The 16,015-nt window shown below is 37.3% G+C and overlaps 3 protein-coding genes across 4 annotated transcripts; 2 read left to right on the forward strand and 1 right to left on the reverse strand.

Annotated features, from left to right (window-relative positions):
- Positions 1 to 3,778: 3,778 nt before the first annotated feature.
- SkpA (SKP1-related A) lies at positions 3,779 to 6,087 on the forward strand. Its single transcript, XM_046632947.2, has 3 exons — positions 3,779 to 3,931; positions 4,836 to 5,114; positions 5,293 to 6,087. Exons 2-3 carry the CDS (start codon positions 4,836 to 4,838, stop codon positions 5,500 to 5,502), a joined length of 489 nt encoding a protein of 162 aa, XP_046488903.1. The 5' UTR covers positions 3,779 to 3,931; the 3' UTR covers positions 5,503 to 6,087.
- A 320-nt stretch (positions 6,088 to 6,407) lies between these two features.
- Aasdh (Aminoadipate-semialdehyde dehydrogenase) lies at positions 6,408 to 11,453 on the forward strand. Of its 2 annotated transcripts, XM_046632943.2 has the most exons (9): positions 6,408 to 6,572; positions 6,879 to 7,137; positions 7,244 to 8,085; positions 8,161 to 8,249; positions 8,327 to 9,246; positions 9,353 to 9,501; positions 9,583 to 9,746; positions 9,827 to 10,090; positions 10,170 to 11,453. In XM_046632943.2, the coding sequence occupies exons 2-9, from the start codon at positions 6,929 to 6,931 to the stop codon at positions 10,551 to 10,553; spliced, it is 3,021 nt and encodes a 1,006-aa protein (XP_046488899.1). In that variant the 5' UTR covers positions 6,408 to 6,572; positions 6,879 to 6,928; the 3' UTR covers positions 10,554 to 11,453. The 2 variants fall into 2 exon arrangements, with proteins under 2 accessions (XP_046488899.1, XP_068993554.1); XM_069137453.1 differs by having other exon boundaries at positions 6,408 to 7,137.
- Gdi (GDP dissociation inhibitor) lies at positions 10,624 to 15,280 on the reverse strand. The gene is made up of 5 exons (XM_046632945.2): positions 14,926 to 15,280; positions 13,255 to 13,668; positions 12,937 to 13,150; positions 12,318 to 12,500; positions 10,624 to 12,132 (listed from the first exon to the last, which is right to left on the reverse strand). Exons 1-5 carry the CDS (start codon positions 15,084 to 15,086, stop codon positions 11,776 to 11,778), a joined length of 1,329 nt encoding a protein of 442 aa, XP_046488901.1. The 5' UTR covers positions 15,087 to 15,280; the 3' UTR covers positions 10,624 to 11,775.
- Between the last annotated feature and the right edge of the window lie 735 nt (positions 15,281 to 16,015).

The raw sequence follows: 16,015 nt of genomic DNA on the forward strand, positions 1-16,015 counted from the left end.
GTTCTTTGAAGTTGAACGACCTTTTATTTATTACTAAAACGATACCTGTGACCTTCTGAGAATGTTGTTTGTCCTTTTTACTATCGCTATTTTCAATTCGGCAATCGATATCAAACGTGCAGCTCGTGAATTTCAACATATTTTACATCATCGTCATCCACCAGGCCACGTGGCGAATAAATCATGCTTTTTCGATCCTCGTATGCTGTGTGTGCATGGCTATACGAGATGAATTTTTATTAATTGTTGCAACTCATTCGCCCCGATTTTCTATTTCAATCATCAAAAATCATTCATCGTTCAAAGTAATTTCGGTTCGGCATCTTATGGCAAAGATAACAATTATTTTCTGGTAGAACTAATTTTTTATATATATTGTTGAAAAAATATAAACATGTATTCATTTTTACAGTTTATTGATCGGCACAAAGAAATATGGTAATAGTTTGAAGTTGATAAGCTCGCTCGATTTCGCAAACCATCAGCCATCTATAATTCTTACGAAAATAAACTCGCAACGTATAATACAAGTTGTAGAAATATTGATGAAATTATTTTCACCGAGGCATACCGAAAAGCAAGTGATTCCTTCCGACGTTTCGAATCTTTTTACCCCCCGATATTGCTGCGTCATCGCCAGAAAATAAAAATGCTCGTCGAAATTTTCCCTGTTCGTGCAGGGGCAGAAAGTTTGACCTTCTAAGTGAGTTGGAGTTGGGAAAGCAGTTACGCGCAATAACATGCCACTGACATTGGCCGCGATAATTTTTTGCCGAAACACAATACGTGACTTATTGTAAAATCTCTATTTTATCCATTGAAGTAGGATACCAGTAGCCTTTTCTCATCTTCCCACGATTTTTACTATCGAGCTGACTGAGACGTTGCGTGGGATGCTGGCGCCAAGAGAGAGACAGACGACTCTGTCTGTACACACAGAGGCTAGAGCGTACAGCAAACTAGGATAACTTACGATTAGATGGATTTGTCTATTCCCATAAATCACGGAATTTCACCATGTAACACCTTGAACTGCACAAACTTCTTACGTGATCCCGTGTGGAAAAGGGTGAATTTTTTCACATCCGCTTACTGCAACTCAGTCGACCTGTTCATAAATGAAACTTTTCAATTCGCTCACCGAAAGAAGAAAAATCGTCTCGTTAAATGCACGCGATGAATCCAGTTTTAACGAATGTCGTGCATATATACTTCGGCTGCAGTTGCCGAAGCACGGATTGTTCGCAAAATCATAATTTAATTCACAAACTGATTATACTAAATTCAAACCTGCGGTGTGTCGTCCACAATTGACTTCCCACGTTTAATCACGCTCCAGATATTTACTGGCACTGAATAATCTCACCTTTGGCTTCTGACTCTAAAAAGTTTGACCATTGAGTGGAAAATAATGTGTTATGGAAACTTGGCACCGCTCGGCATCTACCGGACTGTATTTTATTCAGATACACGGGATCGGGTCACCTGTAGCTTCTGCACTAGCTCAAGCAGTCAAGCTACTGATCGATTCCTTAGATTTTTTCCTAAGATTCCTTTAATACTGTTATATTAATCTTGAAAATTGGTCAAGTGGCACGAGTGCGATGCTGCGGGTTTCAATCGTCGTTGAAATCAACAATTTAGTTGACACTAACTAAACATTTTGCTAGACCAGCATATCTTGAATGCCGCCCGTGACCACGTATTTAGTTAATTCAATGACTTGTTTCTATTAGTGAAGCCACTAATAAGGTATTTTGCCAGACCCGATGTCCATTGCTAAGATGTTAGTGCCAGAGTTTGACTCGGTCAATATTGATCTAGGAATATTACTCACGTGTGTATAATTTTCAGTTGCAGGAATTTGCTTCAATTAACGAAATTAATACATTATCGGAATGATTGATTGAATTGGACACCGCTGAGAGCAATTCTAACAATGAATTACATGATCTTACGAAGTCACACAAATTGTTGAAATAAAAAATTGGAGAGCTACAAAATCGACGAAAGTTAAATATTTTTTGTGACAACATGGAGTAAAGAATAGGATAAACAGAGAAAGTCTGAGTGTTTTGACCTGAATCTTTCTTTGAATGGTATACATGGAGAGAAAAATTTTATCTAGAGTCTATGGCAACGGGAGACTTTTTTCGGAAAGAGTCGCGAGATTTTAAACAAACATCATTTGAAATATTCGATTCCAGAAGTTTCTGTAAGAAATGTTTTCACGTAAAAACATGTCGCAATTTCTACACTTTCATCGTTTATGATTCCAACTTTAACGGAAGCATAAACTGAATAACTTCATTAAATCACCAATAACAATTGAAGATATCCCAATAAACCAAAATGAATTGAATAGAATTGAGTAAGTCCGGAAACCGAATTAACTCGATTTGAAGCGAATTGAAAATACTTACATATGTGCGAATTCTTTTGAATTTGTTTTAATTTCTTTTTTCCAATTCATGCCAATTCTGTTTTTGCAGTACTCAATTCGATTTGATTTACTGTGATATCTAATTGCAGGTTTTGGTATCTTCAAACCTAGCTTTTCGTTAATATTGGCACAATAATTTCGTCGCAAGTATAACGTAATGCACGAGTTAAAAATTATTACACAGCTACAGTCGCTGGACAGATATTTCTCTTAAGACTTATTTAATGCGGTTCATTGGGAAGAGCTTCTGGTCCCGTTATAAAGTTGAAGAGGGCGAAGAGCAGCACTTATTTTAACTTATTGTTCGTACTCATTCAGTTGGAGCAATCATGATTAGCTGCTCTACCCTTTTCTAGCTCGACTAACAGACTCAATCAAGAAAGCTTTGTTTTAATTTCATTAATACGCTTCAGTTAGTTTATACTAGACGCGACCAAAATACTTGAATCGTTGATTCTCTCTACGATTCTAGCCCAGTAAACGATCCTTCGCGCTCTTTACACAGACCACGGCGGAAAAATTCCGACAATGGCGATCCGTTCTGGGTCAGCGATTCAATCGGGCTTATTTAGCGTTTTATTACACAGAATAATGCAAAAATTATCGACGTCAGTTCTCTACGATGGTTATAAAGTTCAAATGCAACGTGCAAGTTTTGTATTTTCTGTCATATTGGGACACGGTCATTTTCTTAATTCAAATTTGAATGGAAAAGTCGAATTACGGAAAGTTTATGCTACTTAATAGGATAGAAAGGCTGCAAGTGACTGTTGTGGACTAGGGACTTTGATATAAGCCTAGTTGGTAAATTTGAGACACAGGAGTGAGAAGCGACGCTCATAATTATATATAACCCACTCAATAAATACTTATTCTAAAATACTAAACTATGTGTTATCACTAATATACGGCAGTACCCGCACTTGAAAATTTGAAAAAAACAGATAAAAGCTGTTTTTTCTTCGCTCCATAGTTATTTTGTTTGTGGAATTCAAGCAAAAAAATGTGAGACTTACAGCCATTTTAAATTTCCTTTTCAATTTACTGCTCTTCCAAAATTTTCCGCAATACGTAAACGCAATTCATAGCGCCCTACGCCAGTCGGCTGTTTTCAGCATTTTAATTCTTCAAAAATAACAAATTTAAAATCAAATCTCAGTAAAGTATGAGTTTTATTTTCCAAATTGTAAATACTCAACATGAAACACGATGTTTGATCGCTCCAACAACGCTCAGTTTGAAGTGTTCCAATTTTGAAAATTTAAGCACGGTCCTGACTGCCGACAGCGCCATCTATGAGCCGTTGCGCCTGCGTGTTGCTGACTGAAGTTTGTCGTCGATGATCAGAGAGAGATCGCAGGGTGAGCAGAAAGCGAAAAAGAGGGAGGTAGAAACTAAAGACTAGAGAGTGTACTAGAGAGCCTGGCAACGTTACGCTGTGATTCATTATCGGTTTCACACAACGGAGAATTGGAAGTAACTTGAAAGGTAATTCGATAATTTATTTACGGAGCTTCTTGCCTCGGTCAAAACGTTTGTAACAAAACATTCGCTGGGCATTGTTTATCGCCTTGAAGTTGGAAAAGTCGTTGCACGGGAAATCGGCTAATGGACGAATATTCGTTGCCCGCGCATGTTGTTATGATTTATAATTATTCGTCGATTTTCAACACCAGACATGAGCTGCTTTGCATTAAACCCTCCAGGAACGTGTCTCCTCCGCATATTATGACCGGATACGCCCGCCACTAACGTGCCGTCGAATTTTATTGGGTTTATAACCCTTATCCAAAACCTTGGGTCAACGGCGAACCTCATTCTCGCAAGGTTGTTGCCGTGCGCGCCAATATCTTATCCCTGTGGTCGACACTCGCTACCTGACGTTTCCTGCTCGACGTTCTCATCCGTAAAAATTTTACTCGCTGCGGAGAAAGACCGAATATTCTTTTTCGAAATTACACGAAATCAAACGTGTCATTGTCCATGCAGCATTTTTCGTATTCACTTCGTGCGTTGGAATTTTCATAACGTTGTATGACTCAGATTTACAAGTTATAAAAATAAACATACCCTCATACTTTTCGCGGAAATCGATTTTATTTTTCAGTTTTTTTCTACATCAAAAATCTCTGTAATGCTATGCGTAAGCATTTTTCAGTTCAATGCGTTGAAAGAAAATGTTTACGTCCATGTCCCAAAACTCAATTCACTCTGTGGTAAACGGACTGAATGACATTGAAATGTAGTTTATACACAGATCGATAACATGGACTAGGAGTTGTTCAAAGACAAAGAAACTTGTACACATAACAATAATAATAGAAGAAGGTCGATTCTTGTACCTGAAATATTGACGTAACTGAACTTATGTTTGTCTTGTTTTTAATCACAGATGCCGAACATAAAGCTGCAGAGTTCGGATGGCGAAGTATTCGACGTGGATGTTGAAATTGCGAAATGTTCAGTCACGATAAAAACCATGCTGGAGGACTTGGGAATGGATGAAGATGAAGATGAAATTGTTCCCCTACCAAATGTTAACTCTGCTATCCTGAGAAAAGTCATTCAATGGGCCACGTATCACAAAGATGATCCACCACCACCTGAAGATGATGAAAACAAGGAGAAGCGAACTGACGACATCAGCTCTTGGGATGCTGATTTCTTGAAGGTCAATTTTGCATTCAATCAAAATGCTAATATTATAATTAATAAGAGACACATTCCTTTCATTTGAAAATTTTCTTTGACAATTTTTCACTCTTAAACATCTTTGAAACGTAGTCTGTGCAAGATTCATTATATTTTTAACGACAGCTACTAATTTGCCTTGTTTTATTTATTTACAGGTTGATCAAGGAACCTTATTCGAACTGATTTTGGCAGCAAATTACTTGGACATCAAAGGACTTCTAGATGTAACGTGCAAGACTGTGGCAAACATGATAAAGGGAAAAACACCAGAAGAAATCCGTAAGACGTTCAATATAAAGAACGATTTTACAGCTTCAGAAGAGGAGCAGGTTCGCAAGGAGAATGAATGGTGCGAAGAGAAGTAGAAAGAATCCGAGGAGGGACGAAAGAAATGCTTTCTAAATCATCTGTAACTGTAGGTTTATCGCGTGTTAAATCTGAAGATGTCTTTCGCAAACTCAAATTTCAAGCTTGTCGCAACAGAAAAACTCACCCTCTGAAAAATTTAGCAATAATGGAATATTCCTGTTCCAGCCGAGTTTCTCCATTTGCGTACAATATCCCTAATTCGAAATTAGAAATACCAGCAACAATTGCTTGGAGAAATAAATTTTTGCAGCTGATATGAATATTTTCTAGGTATGCTGGCTACGTTAATAGAAAGATTTACATTCTGGATACAATTTCTTTCGGTCTGTTTTCACTCTCTAATGGAAAACATGATTTTTCGGTTTAACGATCCATACCACGAAAGTATTAATTTAACAATAGCACGATTAATTTCTGTGTATAATTAACCAAGTATAACTTCAGTCTATTTAAATATCAATATCTTCGAAATCTGTTATATCTGCATCTCATCTGTGAAGCTTTGATCTTCTTTCTTTAGTCCAATCTCTTGTGAATACGTGTATCGAATCATTTGATAAAATATGTGATTAACTATGTGACTGAACTTCGAAATAATAATAAATTAGCTATCTTTTTGTTCGGAATGTAAAATATCAGTTAAACGAATTCGGCAATGCAGAATTAGTTTTTTTTTCCTCATTCAAATCTGCTGTACTTCATTCTTCTTAATTTAATTACTTATAAAATATATCAACCCTTAATGTAAACATTAGATCCTATAACAAGAAGAAAAGGGTAATATTAATATGCGTAAATAATAAAATTCATTTTTCGTAAAACAAATAATTGAAAACTTTTTTCTCAAATTCGGGATCACTGATTAAGGTGATGATAGCTTGTTTCTGTTTCCCTCATGTTACGGATTTGAAGGAATGAACGTATGCGCGCACCATTTTCTAAAAAAACAAACAAGGGTGGAAAGAACTAAAATTGAATTGTAGGAAATAAATGTCTGCTGTTATTTCCTTTTCGTACATCAGTAGCCCAGCCTAAAATAATAGAAATTGAATTATCCATACGAAAGGTAAGCATTAAATATTGATCTTAGATAATGCATTGATTGGGTGCCGTTCGTATTATGCGAATTACGAATGTATTTAAATTCAAGTAGAAATGAATGACGGTTGTAATCCTAACCTCAAATCAAAGTATCGTGAAAAAATACTTCCACAATTGTCAGTAATCAACCACTTGTTGATCTGGTGATTATATTCAATCAATTCAGTGAGTAGATGAAGTGATTATGTAATAATTATTCTGATAATAATTAATTATTCCGATAGTTACCTTCATTTCGAATTTCTCTTTTGCATGAACTCTGCGACAAGAGGAACCGAATTATTATAACTGCCGTATGAGCACGCAAATGACGGTGTCAGTATGTTGAACACCATCTGTGACTGGAGCTCGCCTGAAGACATAGCGATAGAGTATCATAACTCGGAGACAATTAAGAAGATCAGTTATTCCGAGCTTAGCGATGCAAAAGTAAAGATTGAAGCTGTGTTAGCAGGTGCTGTTAAAAACCATCAATTTGTGGGGATAAATTGTGACGTAAAAGCTCCAAGCATCCCTGCTCTGATCTTGGGGTAATTGTTACGACGAATAAAAAAAGTGGCATTCAGTGAGATGTCCTTTTGCAGTAAACATGATGAAATACCGATACTTCATATTGAATAATTCTTTTTTTTTCAGAATCCTATCTCAAGGATCTGCATTTGTGAATTTGCCATCGACAGGTGTAAGAGAAATTTCCTCTAGGATTGGACTATCATTTGCATTTTCTCAATCAGTACTCTCTGGGGCAAATTCCCTATGCGAAGTCGACGTACACGGAGAAACGGTTAAATTACTAGAATTGGAAACTATCGATGGTACAAATAACATAGACAAGAATGAATTCGCGTTCGCTATAACGACATCAGGCTCAACAGGAATACCAAAAGTTGTGAAAGTTCCTCATGCTTCTATAGTGCCTAACATTTTAGAACTAAAGCAAATTCTCCGCTTATCAAAACATGACAAAATAGCACAATTAACGAAACTGACTTTTGATCCTAGTATAGTAGAGACGTTTTTGAGCTTGTCTAGCGGCAGTACGCTGTTCATGGTTTCAAAAGAAGTCATTACTAACCCGTATAAATTATTGAACTTGATTTTTGAACATGAAGTTACATTCTTGCAAACCACACCATCACTGTGGCTGTACAGATGGAGTGAGCATCAATTAGGAAACACAATCTTTGGTAGGGAGAGCAAATTGAAAGTGTTACTTCTTGGCGGTGAACCTTTGCCTAAAATCGAAATGTTCAGAACTGTAAAACACCCAATTAATCAGACTAAGATTTACAATATTTACGGTATAACTGAAGTATCTTGTTGGGCAAGTATAAATGAAATTAATATAAATCACAATGAGGTTGAAACCTCACCTATGATCAATCAATATCTGGGGACACCATTTTCCGAGACCATTTTTCAAGTGAGAAGTGAGAAAGGCGATATCGTTTGTGACGGCGAAGGTGTCTTGTACATTGGTTCGTATATGCTGGTCTTCTAAATACTCGATTTCTCGGTCATAAGAAACACGCTTATTTTATCTCATACTTTAGGAAGTGATACCAGAGTCTGTGCGATTAACAACGAAGATTTGAAACACTTGGAAACACCGGTCTTTAGGAAAACTGGAGATTTAGTTGAAGTACGATTTATACATTATATCAAAAAGAAGTTTGGTACATATCACATGAATTATTTTCGAGAGTTTTAAATTTTCAGGTAAAGCGAAACAGGGAGTTTTTTTATAAAGGTAGATGCGACAGGACTGTTAAAAGGTTTGGTAATAGAGTAGATTTAACTGAGCTAGAACAAACGGTGTCAAAATTGAATTTTGTGAAAAATTGTCTTGTATTGTGGGATGAGAAACAGCATGCGCTCTATCTGTGCATTTCTACCACGAGCCTAAGAGCAGCTGGTGGTAAATTTACCGACGAATTGAAAGTGCAAGAAGAACTTAATAATGAGCTTCGTAAACTACCGTCTTTTTACCAACCAAATAGAATAAAACTTTTTAATACTTTTCCACTGACTATAAATGGAAAAATCTGCACCAAAAGTTTGATGAAAACTTTTGAAACTACAGAGAAAGGTCGTGTCCAAAATAGCCAGAAAGCGAATGATTCAAAATTAGTAAAAAAAATATTATTGCAACTCTGGAAAAACGATTTAAAGTCAACAATCGATTCTGGATTTTTGGACAGTGGTGGGAATTCTGTAAAAGCAATGCAGATCGCCAACGAACTTTCTGCAGCATCAAAGATAGAGTTCCCTGAATTAATTGGTTTGTTATTAAAAAATGAAACGCTGGCTAACTGCATGGATTACGTACTTCAAAAAATCCAATCTTCTGTGCAAATAACTAGTAATGTAGATAATATTGTCAGTTCAAGTTCCAGCTACACACAATTTGCAATGAATAAAAAAAGAAAGTATGATGTTATACAGCCCAAAAAATATTCACATCCTAACTTATGTTTGTGGCAAAAATGTAGAGGAAGAGTGACTGGAGAGAATGATGAAAACTATCTTCTCCCAAGCACAAATTTGAATCTGAATATTCGTTCACAATTAATCGTGGAATGTACACAAGACTTGAAGAAATGTGTTGACGCATCGCCGACTATATTCAAATACTCTAGGTACACCAGTCATTCGGTTTATAAACTGCAATATTTTGTGACATATGGCTAGTCAATGGTAAAAATAAGAAATCAATTTTAAACAGATACAACATCTCAATTTCAGTGGTGAAATCTATACATCTGTAGGTTCCCATGCGGGTCTAATCCTGACTAAACAACTGAATAGTCACGATTCAATTACTTATGAAATAAATCTGCCAGATAGAATTGAAGCCTCAGTTCTTGTTCTGGATGAGTTTAAAGGAATTGTTGGTAAGTCGGTATCCATGGCTTCTTTCAAGTGTATGTTTTATACCATATAAGATGTGTTTATCCAATGTTAATTAAACTCAGGGTGTTACGATGGATACGTGTATTGCCTGAACTTGAAGAGTGGGCAAATAATTTGGAAATACAAAACTGGAGACACTGTCAAGTGCACCGCGGCAACAAGTAGTAATGGAAAAAGTGTTTTTGTAGGATCGTATGACAAATATTTTTACAATATCTCTATAGAAGTAAGTATTATGATGAGCTAATCATAGTCCCATAAATACAAATAAACACGCACATCTCAAATATCACACTCTGCGTTTAGGATGGTCAAGAGATATGGAGATTTAAATGTAGCGAAGGTAGCATTTCAGCTACTCCTTGTACCTGTCTGAGGGCATGTTCAGTTCTGTTTGGAACTCTCGATGGGACTTGCATGTCGTTGAACCAGACTTCTGGAGAAATAATTTGGAAGTTCAAATTCAATGATCCAATATTTTCCGCCCCAGTAATGCTAGAAAATGAAGACATCGTGTTCTGTAGTGTTTCGGGAGAAATGAAGTGCTTTAATTCGGAAACTGGTCAGGAGGTGAGACACTAAGCGCAGCAATTTCAGCATAGAAAAAAATAAACTTTTAATGCAAAACATAACGAATTATTATTTCTAGAAATGGAATTATAAAATTGATGGCAATGTCTTTTCTCACTTGGTGATGAGAAAAAACTGCTTTATGAACACCGAGGAGCTAATCATTGGATCCAACAATAAAAGTGTTTACTGTCTCTCCATACAAACGCTTTCATCGACCCCAGTTCTGAAATATTCAGTTACTTTTGAATGTCCAATATTTGCGACACCCTACTGTGAAAGAGATGTTTTAATCGTTGCTGATACAGGCGGTGTTTTGAGTTTTATAAATGCTTTCAATGGTCAAGTTGTTACCAGCTTGAAATTGGGTGGTAACATATTTTCATCACCTGTAATAAATGGTGAATTCCTTGTAGTAGGATGCAGAGACAATAATATGTATGTTGTGAGAATAGTTGGATAAATGAAATTTGGAAAAAGAAAAACTAAAAAATTGTGTTTGTAAATGAAGAACGTTGATGAAAATATCCAGATTATTTAATATAATATCATTTATTTTCGTATGCCTCCCAAATTACAGTCGTAAGTGTTTCATTTCTCCAACAATCTGTAGAGTAGAATCGATGTTCCATTGAATTCGTGTAATATCGTATCAGTTTGTTTTATACCATGCAGCATGTAAGCTTGACACAAATTTTTGTTAATCAATTACTTTTTAAAAAATAATATTCATTCACTTAAAGTTCACGGTATTATTATACACTCACAGTAACAAAGAAATATTCGTGCTCGCAAGCTCACCTAACATATTAGCATATTTAAATTTATTTATTCATTTATTGGTAATATTACATAATTGAATTCTTCGCTGCCCGACAACCCACTGGAGTGATGTATAATATACTTGTAATTCAATACAGATATTGTGATTCACATCAATCATCTTTTTTCTACATGGTATACCCACTCCGATTTTTAACATTATGTATACCCAATATTATAATTCACCTGCACTTATATTTCAATATGATGAATCATTTTAAACTTCTCCAATTAGTATGTACTATCGTCATAATCTATTCCTACCGTGAGAGGCTTGCCGTAATTACATTCAATGAGCAGACATTTTTCAATTTATAACTTATTCATGTTGTGAGCGACAAAAGGTAGCTTTCTGTTTCGTTACAAGTTGATATAAATTACTCTGTCCTATAATGACTATTCCCTAATCATTTACTTTGCATAACAACATTTTGTAAGTAGTTAAAAATATGATATATATATTCGTAGTAACATTAGCTTGGAAAACGTTTTTAAGGAACTGAAAAATGTGGATACATGTGAATCGTTTGCGATTAATCAAGACTCGCGACAAAAATTACAATATACTATATATTGTGTATTTTCAGCTTTTCATCGTGGTTTTTTTTGCTTCAAACATCAAGTAGAAGTCCCCACGTTCTGGATAACTGAGGGCTGAAGAGCAGGTGGATAAAAATTTGCGACTATTTATTTATTTTTTTTTCATCTTCCACTTATGATACATATACATCGTTTTCATCGTAGTACCCTAGACTTAACAAAAGTAAGAATAATGATACTTATAGTACGGGATGAGTTGAACCCTTTGGATTAGGCTCGAATCAAATCCAAGCATAGGATATCAATTGATTCGCTAATTACGGTTACTGATCTTCGTCACCTAATTCATGCTTGACTTTGTTGAAGTCGAATTCCTCTCCTGTGGCGCGTTTGAAAATATCCAAAACATCCAGGCAAGTTGTTTCAAAATGCGTTGTCGCATCGTAGCTCGTTGAAATGAATAATTGACTGTTAAGACCATTGTCGGTCGGCTCGAGGTAGTCAGAGACTGATACAAACTTTTGTTTTATTGGCCCAAGCAAGTCGATACCAGGCTTTATTTCTGCTTCAGGATTGCTCGTCTCTACTGTAGTAGACACCATAGCAACAAACCAACCTTTAGCTGCTACTTGATGCGTGTGAGATACCAATGAGACGTAGATATCAGAGTTGCGATTCACCTGAGACAAAGTACAAAACATCTATATATTCAATTATCACAACTTGATTGGTTCAATCGTCAGGTTCTCTATCCAACTAAAGCCATTACTCCAACTGCTTTGAAACTGGCTAGAAATCTCTCGATTTCACTTCTTTAAGATGAATGAAATGTATTATTCCAATTGCTATCATATTTCACGCCTACCTGTTTCTGTGGAATGATAATTTGTGTTGAAAGAGCATCACCAGTGCCTGATATGGGATGGTCCAAGAGGCAAATGCATCTTATTACTTGTCCTACTTTGCGAACCTTGTCGGTCACATAAGTTGGATCGCAAAATACTTGCTTACATTTGGCTACTTCGGTACCAGATCGAACACCGACTACCTGAAATTCAAAAGAAACTTGAGTAGACAGATAAATTTTATTAAATATGTTTGAAAATAAAATTTTTAGTGTGTTAAATTGACATCAGTAACAACTGGGCAGCACAGCAACAGATATGGAGAAGAGCGATTATAAACAAGGAGATAAATGAGTCAGTTGCATAACAACAATGTTCCCAGAGATAAGCTTTGCAAGATTCAAAGTCAAATCGTTTCATTTACTTTAAATTATGATGGCAAATAGTTATGAAACTAGTTTACAGTAGTCGAACCAAACTAAAAGAACATCTGTCTCTGAAAATCCTTTAAATCCTGTTTAAAAGCATTTATATTTGAGTTGTTTCACCAATCGTAATTCCTTTTAAAAATGATTTATACCTCAAATATTTCGAGGCAAAATAGTATACTGCCAATAGATTGTTCTGATACAAACTCACCTTTCCATCTTCCATGACAATCTCATCTATGGGTTTGTCCAGCATGTAGGTGCCTCCATAAATAGCACTAAGTCGAGCGAAACCTTGGGGTAGCTCGCCCAGCCCATACATGGGATACAGATACGGAGATTTTCCGTAACGAGCTAAACTGTCACTGTAGAGCTTAATTCTTCGAATTGTACCAATAGCGCTCTGGCCTATGTAATCGTCATCTCTAGTAGTGGAAACACATAATTAGTGATATGTACATGATACGATAATAACAAGGTTCTAGTATCATAAATTCTAGTTCAAACACAAAATAATACTTGTTCTTACCTATACAAAGCGAGAGCGTGACCGGTAAAGTCTTGCGTATTCTTGTCGAGATTAAACTTATTGTATAGAGCTTGCATGTTGTTCGAGAAAGGGTCAAAGCCGTCCCAGCTCTTGGGGTCATCCTCCTGTACGTTTTGTACCCAAATCAAGAAGTTTCTAAAGCGTCTTTTCTCAAACAAACCCATAAGATCACTGGACAGTGCTTCCTGCTGATCGATAGGTACTTTGGAGATTTTTGCCGACTTGTAGACGTAGGAACCCTCTACTGATTTGAATTCCAAGTAACGTGTAACCCCTGTGTGAATCAGCAGCTTCACCAGCAGGCCATTGGCCATTAGAAATTTCGGGATCAAATCCACATTCCAATCTCTACCACGTCCGTAGCTTCCGTCCGGTGGCGGTGCCTTGAATTTACTGAAACAGAATGTTGCTCAATCTCGACTCGCACAACTTGTCAAATCGTTAGAAGTTGCGTAAATTACTAAAAAAATCGGACAAATATATGTTTTATATTTTTTTTGAATGGTCCCCCGTCTGCGGCCGCTGATTATACGGCCCTGGTACCGGTACTGACTAGTGCAGTATGATTCGACCATCAGGAGTGATTATCATTTAAAGCGTCATAATAAGCGCAAACGGTTCTCATAGTGCAGCAGGTGTGGCGGTCGAGAATTTTGGTTGCAGAAATGAGACGAAATGTGTAATAAAAACTGAGAATTCAAAAATTAAAACGGGACCACCTTGCTTAGGTCAGGCACGTATCATAAGGCGGTTCTCAAAATCGATAAGACGAATGAACACGGGGACAGGATGATTTTTCATTTCAACAGACGAAAAGCGAGACACGCGTAAGAAGTACAAGGAAGCACGAAGGCTCTGTTAGTTTTTTTCCGCCAAAGGAACGGGGGTTTCGCTTCGAACTCCGTTCTGTTCACTTTTTTATCCTGTAGAGCCTGAGTTTGGTGTGGCTGCAAAAACGGGAAGTGAAATGTTCGATGTCCGACATCATTCCACTCTACCGTTATCTTGCAAGGAGCGCTGTTATTATTATATTCTACATTCATACGACGAGCGAGTTGAAAGTTCGTTAACCGGGCGATAAAAATTGCAAATATTTTCAGTACGGTACGTAGATGTGTATACGTAAAACGAAAAAAAAAGTACAGTTCCTTCTTGCTGGCGAGTCAATTTTATTAGGGTTATATCGAACAGCCTGCGTCGACTATAAACGATGTGTAATTAGGCGAAAGAAATATTTATGCATATCCGCGACCCCCCTTAAGGTTAGTTTATATCCCCTCCAGCCCCTCATTAAAGTTCTTCCGGTGTTCCCGAACGCCAGATAGCGTGGCTCTCTGCGACGTATGTGGATATACGTCTATACATCAATTTCCGAATAGTTTCACGGTTTGACATGGGCCTTGGTACGATTCGGGACCGCCTTTGGATCCCGGCGCGTTTTGTAAAGGGATTAACCCAACGGAACGATGAAAATAGATAGAAAACGTTGCAATTTTCCATCTGTTTGGGTAAAATTCGCGGGTAGATATACAAAAATCAATATCGTTTCACCCCGGCGTTTAAGCGACACCTGAACGAGACGAGGCGTTTTGCCTAGGTTGGTAGGCAGGGCCGAGAGTTTAGGCGTGCGACGAGTTTATTTTCCCGTACCTGAATAGGTCTTCGAGCGGCGTTATGGAGGCAGATTCACCGCCATAATACTTGTTGCGATCGACGTGTAAAACCTTTTTCCCGCTAACGGATAGCATTCCGCTGAGAATGCACTCCTTGAGCCCGGTTCCGAGCACAATCGCGTCGTATTCTTCATCCATCTTTGCACTGGGTTTATTTTTTATATATTATATCGAACTTTGCTGCACCTCCACGTCGTGTCAAACACCAATGTGTATTTAACGTCTTCTCCGCTTAACTCGAAGTCGCGAAACTATGCCGGAACTAGCAACGAACGGACGGACGGACGGCTACGCTGCCTGATCTGGTCGCTCGTTCGTTCGCCTGCTGCCTGCCTGGCTGCTACGTCAATTTCACTCCCACCAACACCGCTCCCCGTATATCGGGTGGGCATGCAATAATCTCCCGACATTCCCGATTGCACGGAGGGCGTATCGTCGGATACGGTATTTACGGTCACACCGTGTTCGCAATCTTTTTACCACCAATATCCCTAGATCAGCTGGCTCAGAGCTTTGGCTCAGAGCTGGCTCAGAGTCCTCAGAGCTAACTCTTCCATAAAATGAAACCTTAGAAATTATAACTGAAAGGGCTCTAGTGTAGCCTGTTCGCCGATAAGGAAGAGAGAAAATCGAGGAATCTCCATACATTTATGTATCAAATAGAGTAAAACTATTCGCGGAATATTGCAACATTAACGTAAGCAGATTTGAATAGGCCATTATTCTTATCCTATTCTGACGCATGCGTAAATGCGCGTGCAAATAAGGATAAATGGTGGTAACATATCTCAATTTTCTTTCTTTCTAGCCGCATGACCTTTCCATTATTTTTTTGCATCTTGCCCACCTTATTATCTCTATGATTTACGGTTACCCGTATCCGCAATCTTTTAATCACCAATATACCTAGATCAGCTGGCTTTTCCGTGAAGTGAAACCAACAAAGAGCAACGTTTCATTGCACATGTTTGAAAGTCAAAATGCCTCATATTCTCATATCTACTTTGATCTCATTCAGCCCGTTATCGAACAAAGAAGAAGAATTAATACGAACGATTCGATGTTCC

Source organism: Neodiprion pinetum, chromosome 6, assembly GCF_021155775.2.
Source record: "Neodiprion pinetum isolate iyNeoPine1 chromosome 6, iyNeoPine1.2, whole genome shotgun sequence".
In the NCBI taxonomy this organism is placed as follows: Eukaryota; Metazoa; Arthropoda; class Insecta; order Hymenoptera; family Diprionidae; genus Neodiprion; species Neodiprion pinetum.

Coding starts and splice junctions, on each gene's coding strand:
- Aasdh (XM_069137453.1), top strand. CDS start 6,929: ATGTTGAACACCATCTGTGACTGGAGCTCGCCTGAAGACATAGCGATA. Junction 9,502..9,582: donor TGAGTTTAAAGGAATTGTTG/GTAAGTCGGTAT, acceptor AATTAAACTCAG/GGTGTTACGATGGATACGTG. Junction 10,091..10,169: donor ATTCGGAAACTGGTCAGGAG/GTGAGACACTAA, acceptor TATTATTTCTAG/AAATGGAATTATAAAATTGA.
- SkpA (XM_046632947.2), top strand. CDS start 4,836: ATGCCGAACATAAAGCTGCAGAGTTCGGATGGCGAAGTATTCGACGTG. Junction 5,115..5,292: donor GGGATGCTGATTTCTTGAAG/GTCAATTTTGCA, acceptor ATTTATTTACAG/GTTGATCAAGGAACCTTATT.
- Gdi (XM_046632945.2), bottom strand. CDS start 15,086: ATGGATGAAGAATACGACGCGATTGTGCTCGGAACCGGGCTCAAGGAG. Junction 13,669..14,925: donor CCGCTCGAAGACCTATTCAG/GTACGGGAAAAT, acceptor ATTCTGTTTCAG/TAAATTCAAGGCACCGCCAC. Junction 12,133..12,317: donor TTATCATTCCACAGAAACAG/GTAGGCGTGAAA, acceptor ACTTTGTCTCAG/GTGAATCGCAACTCTGATAT.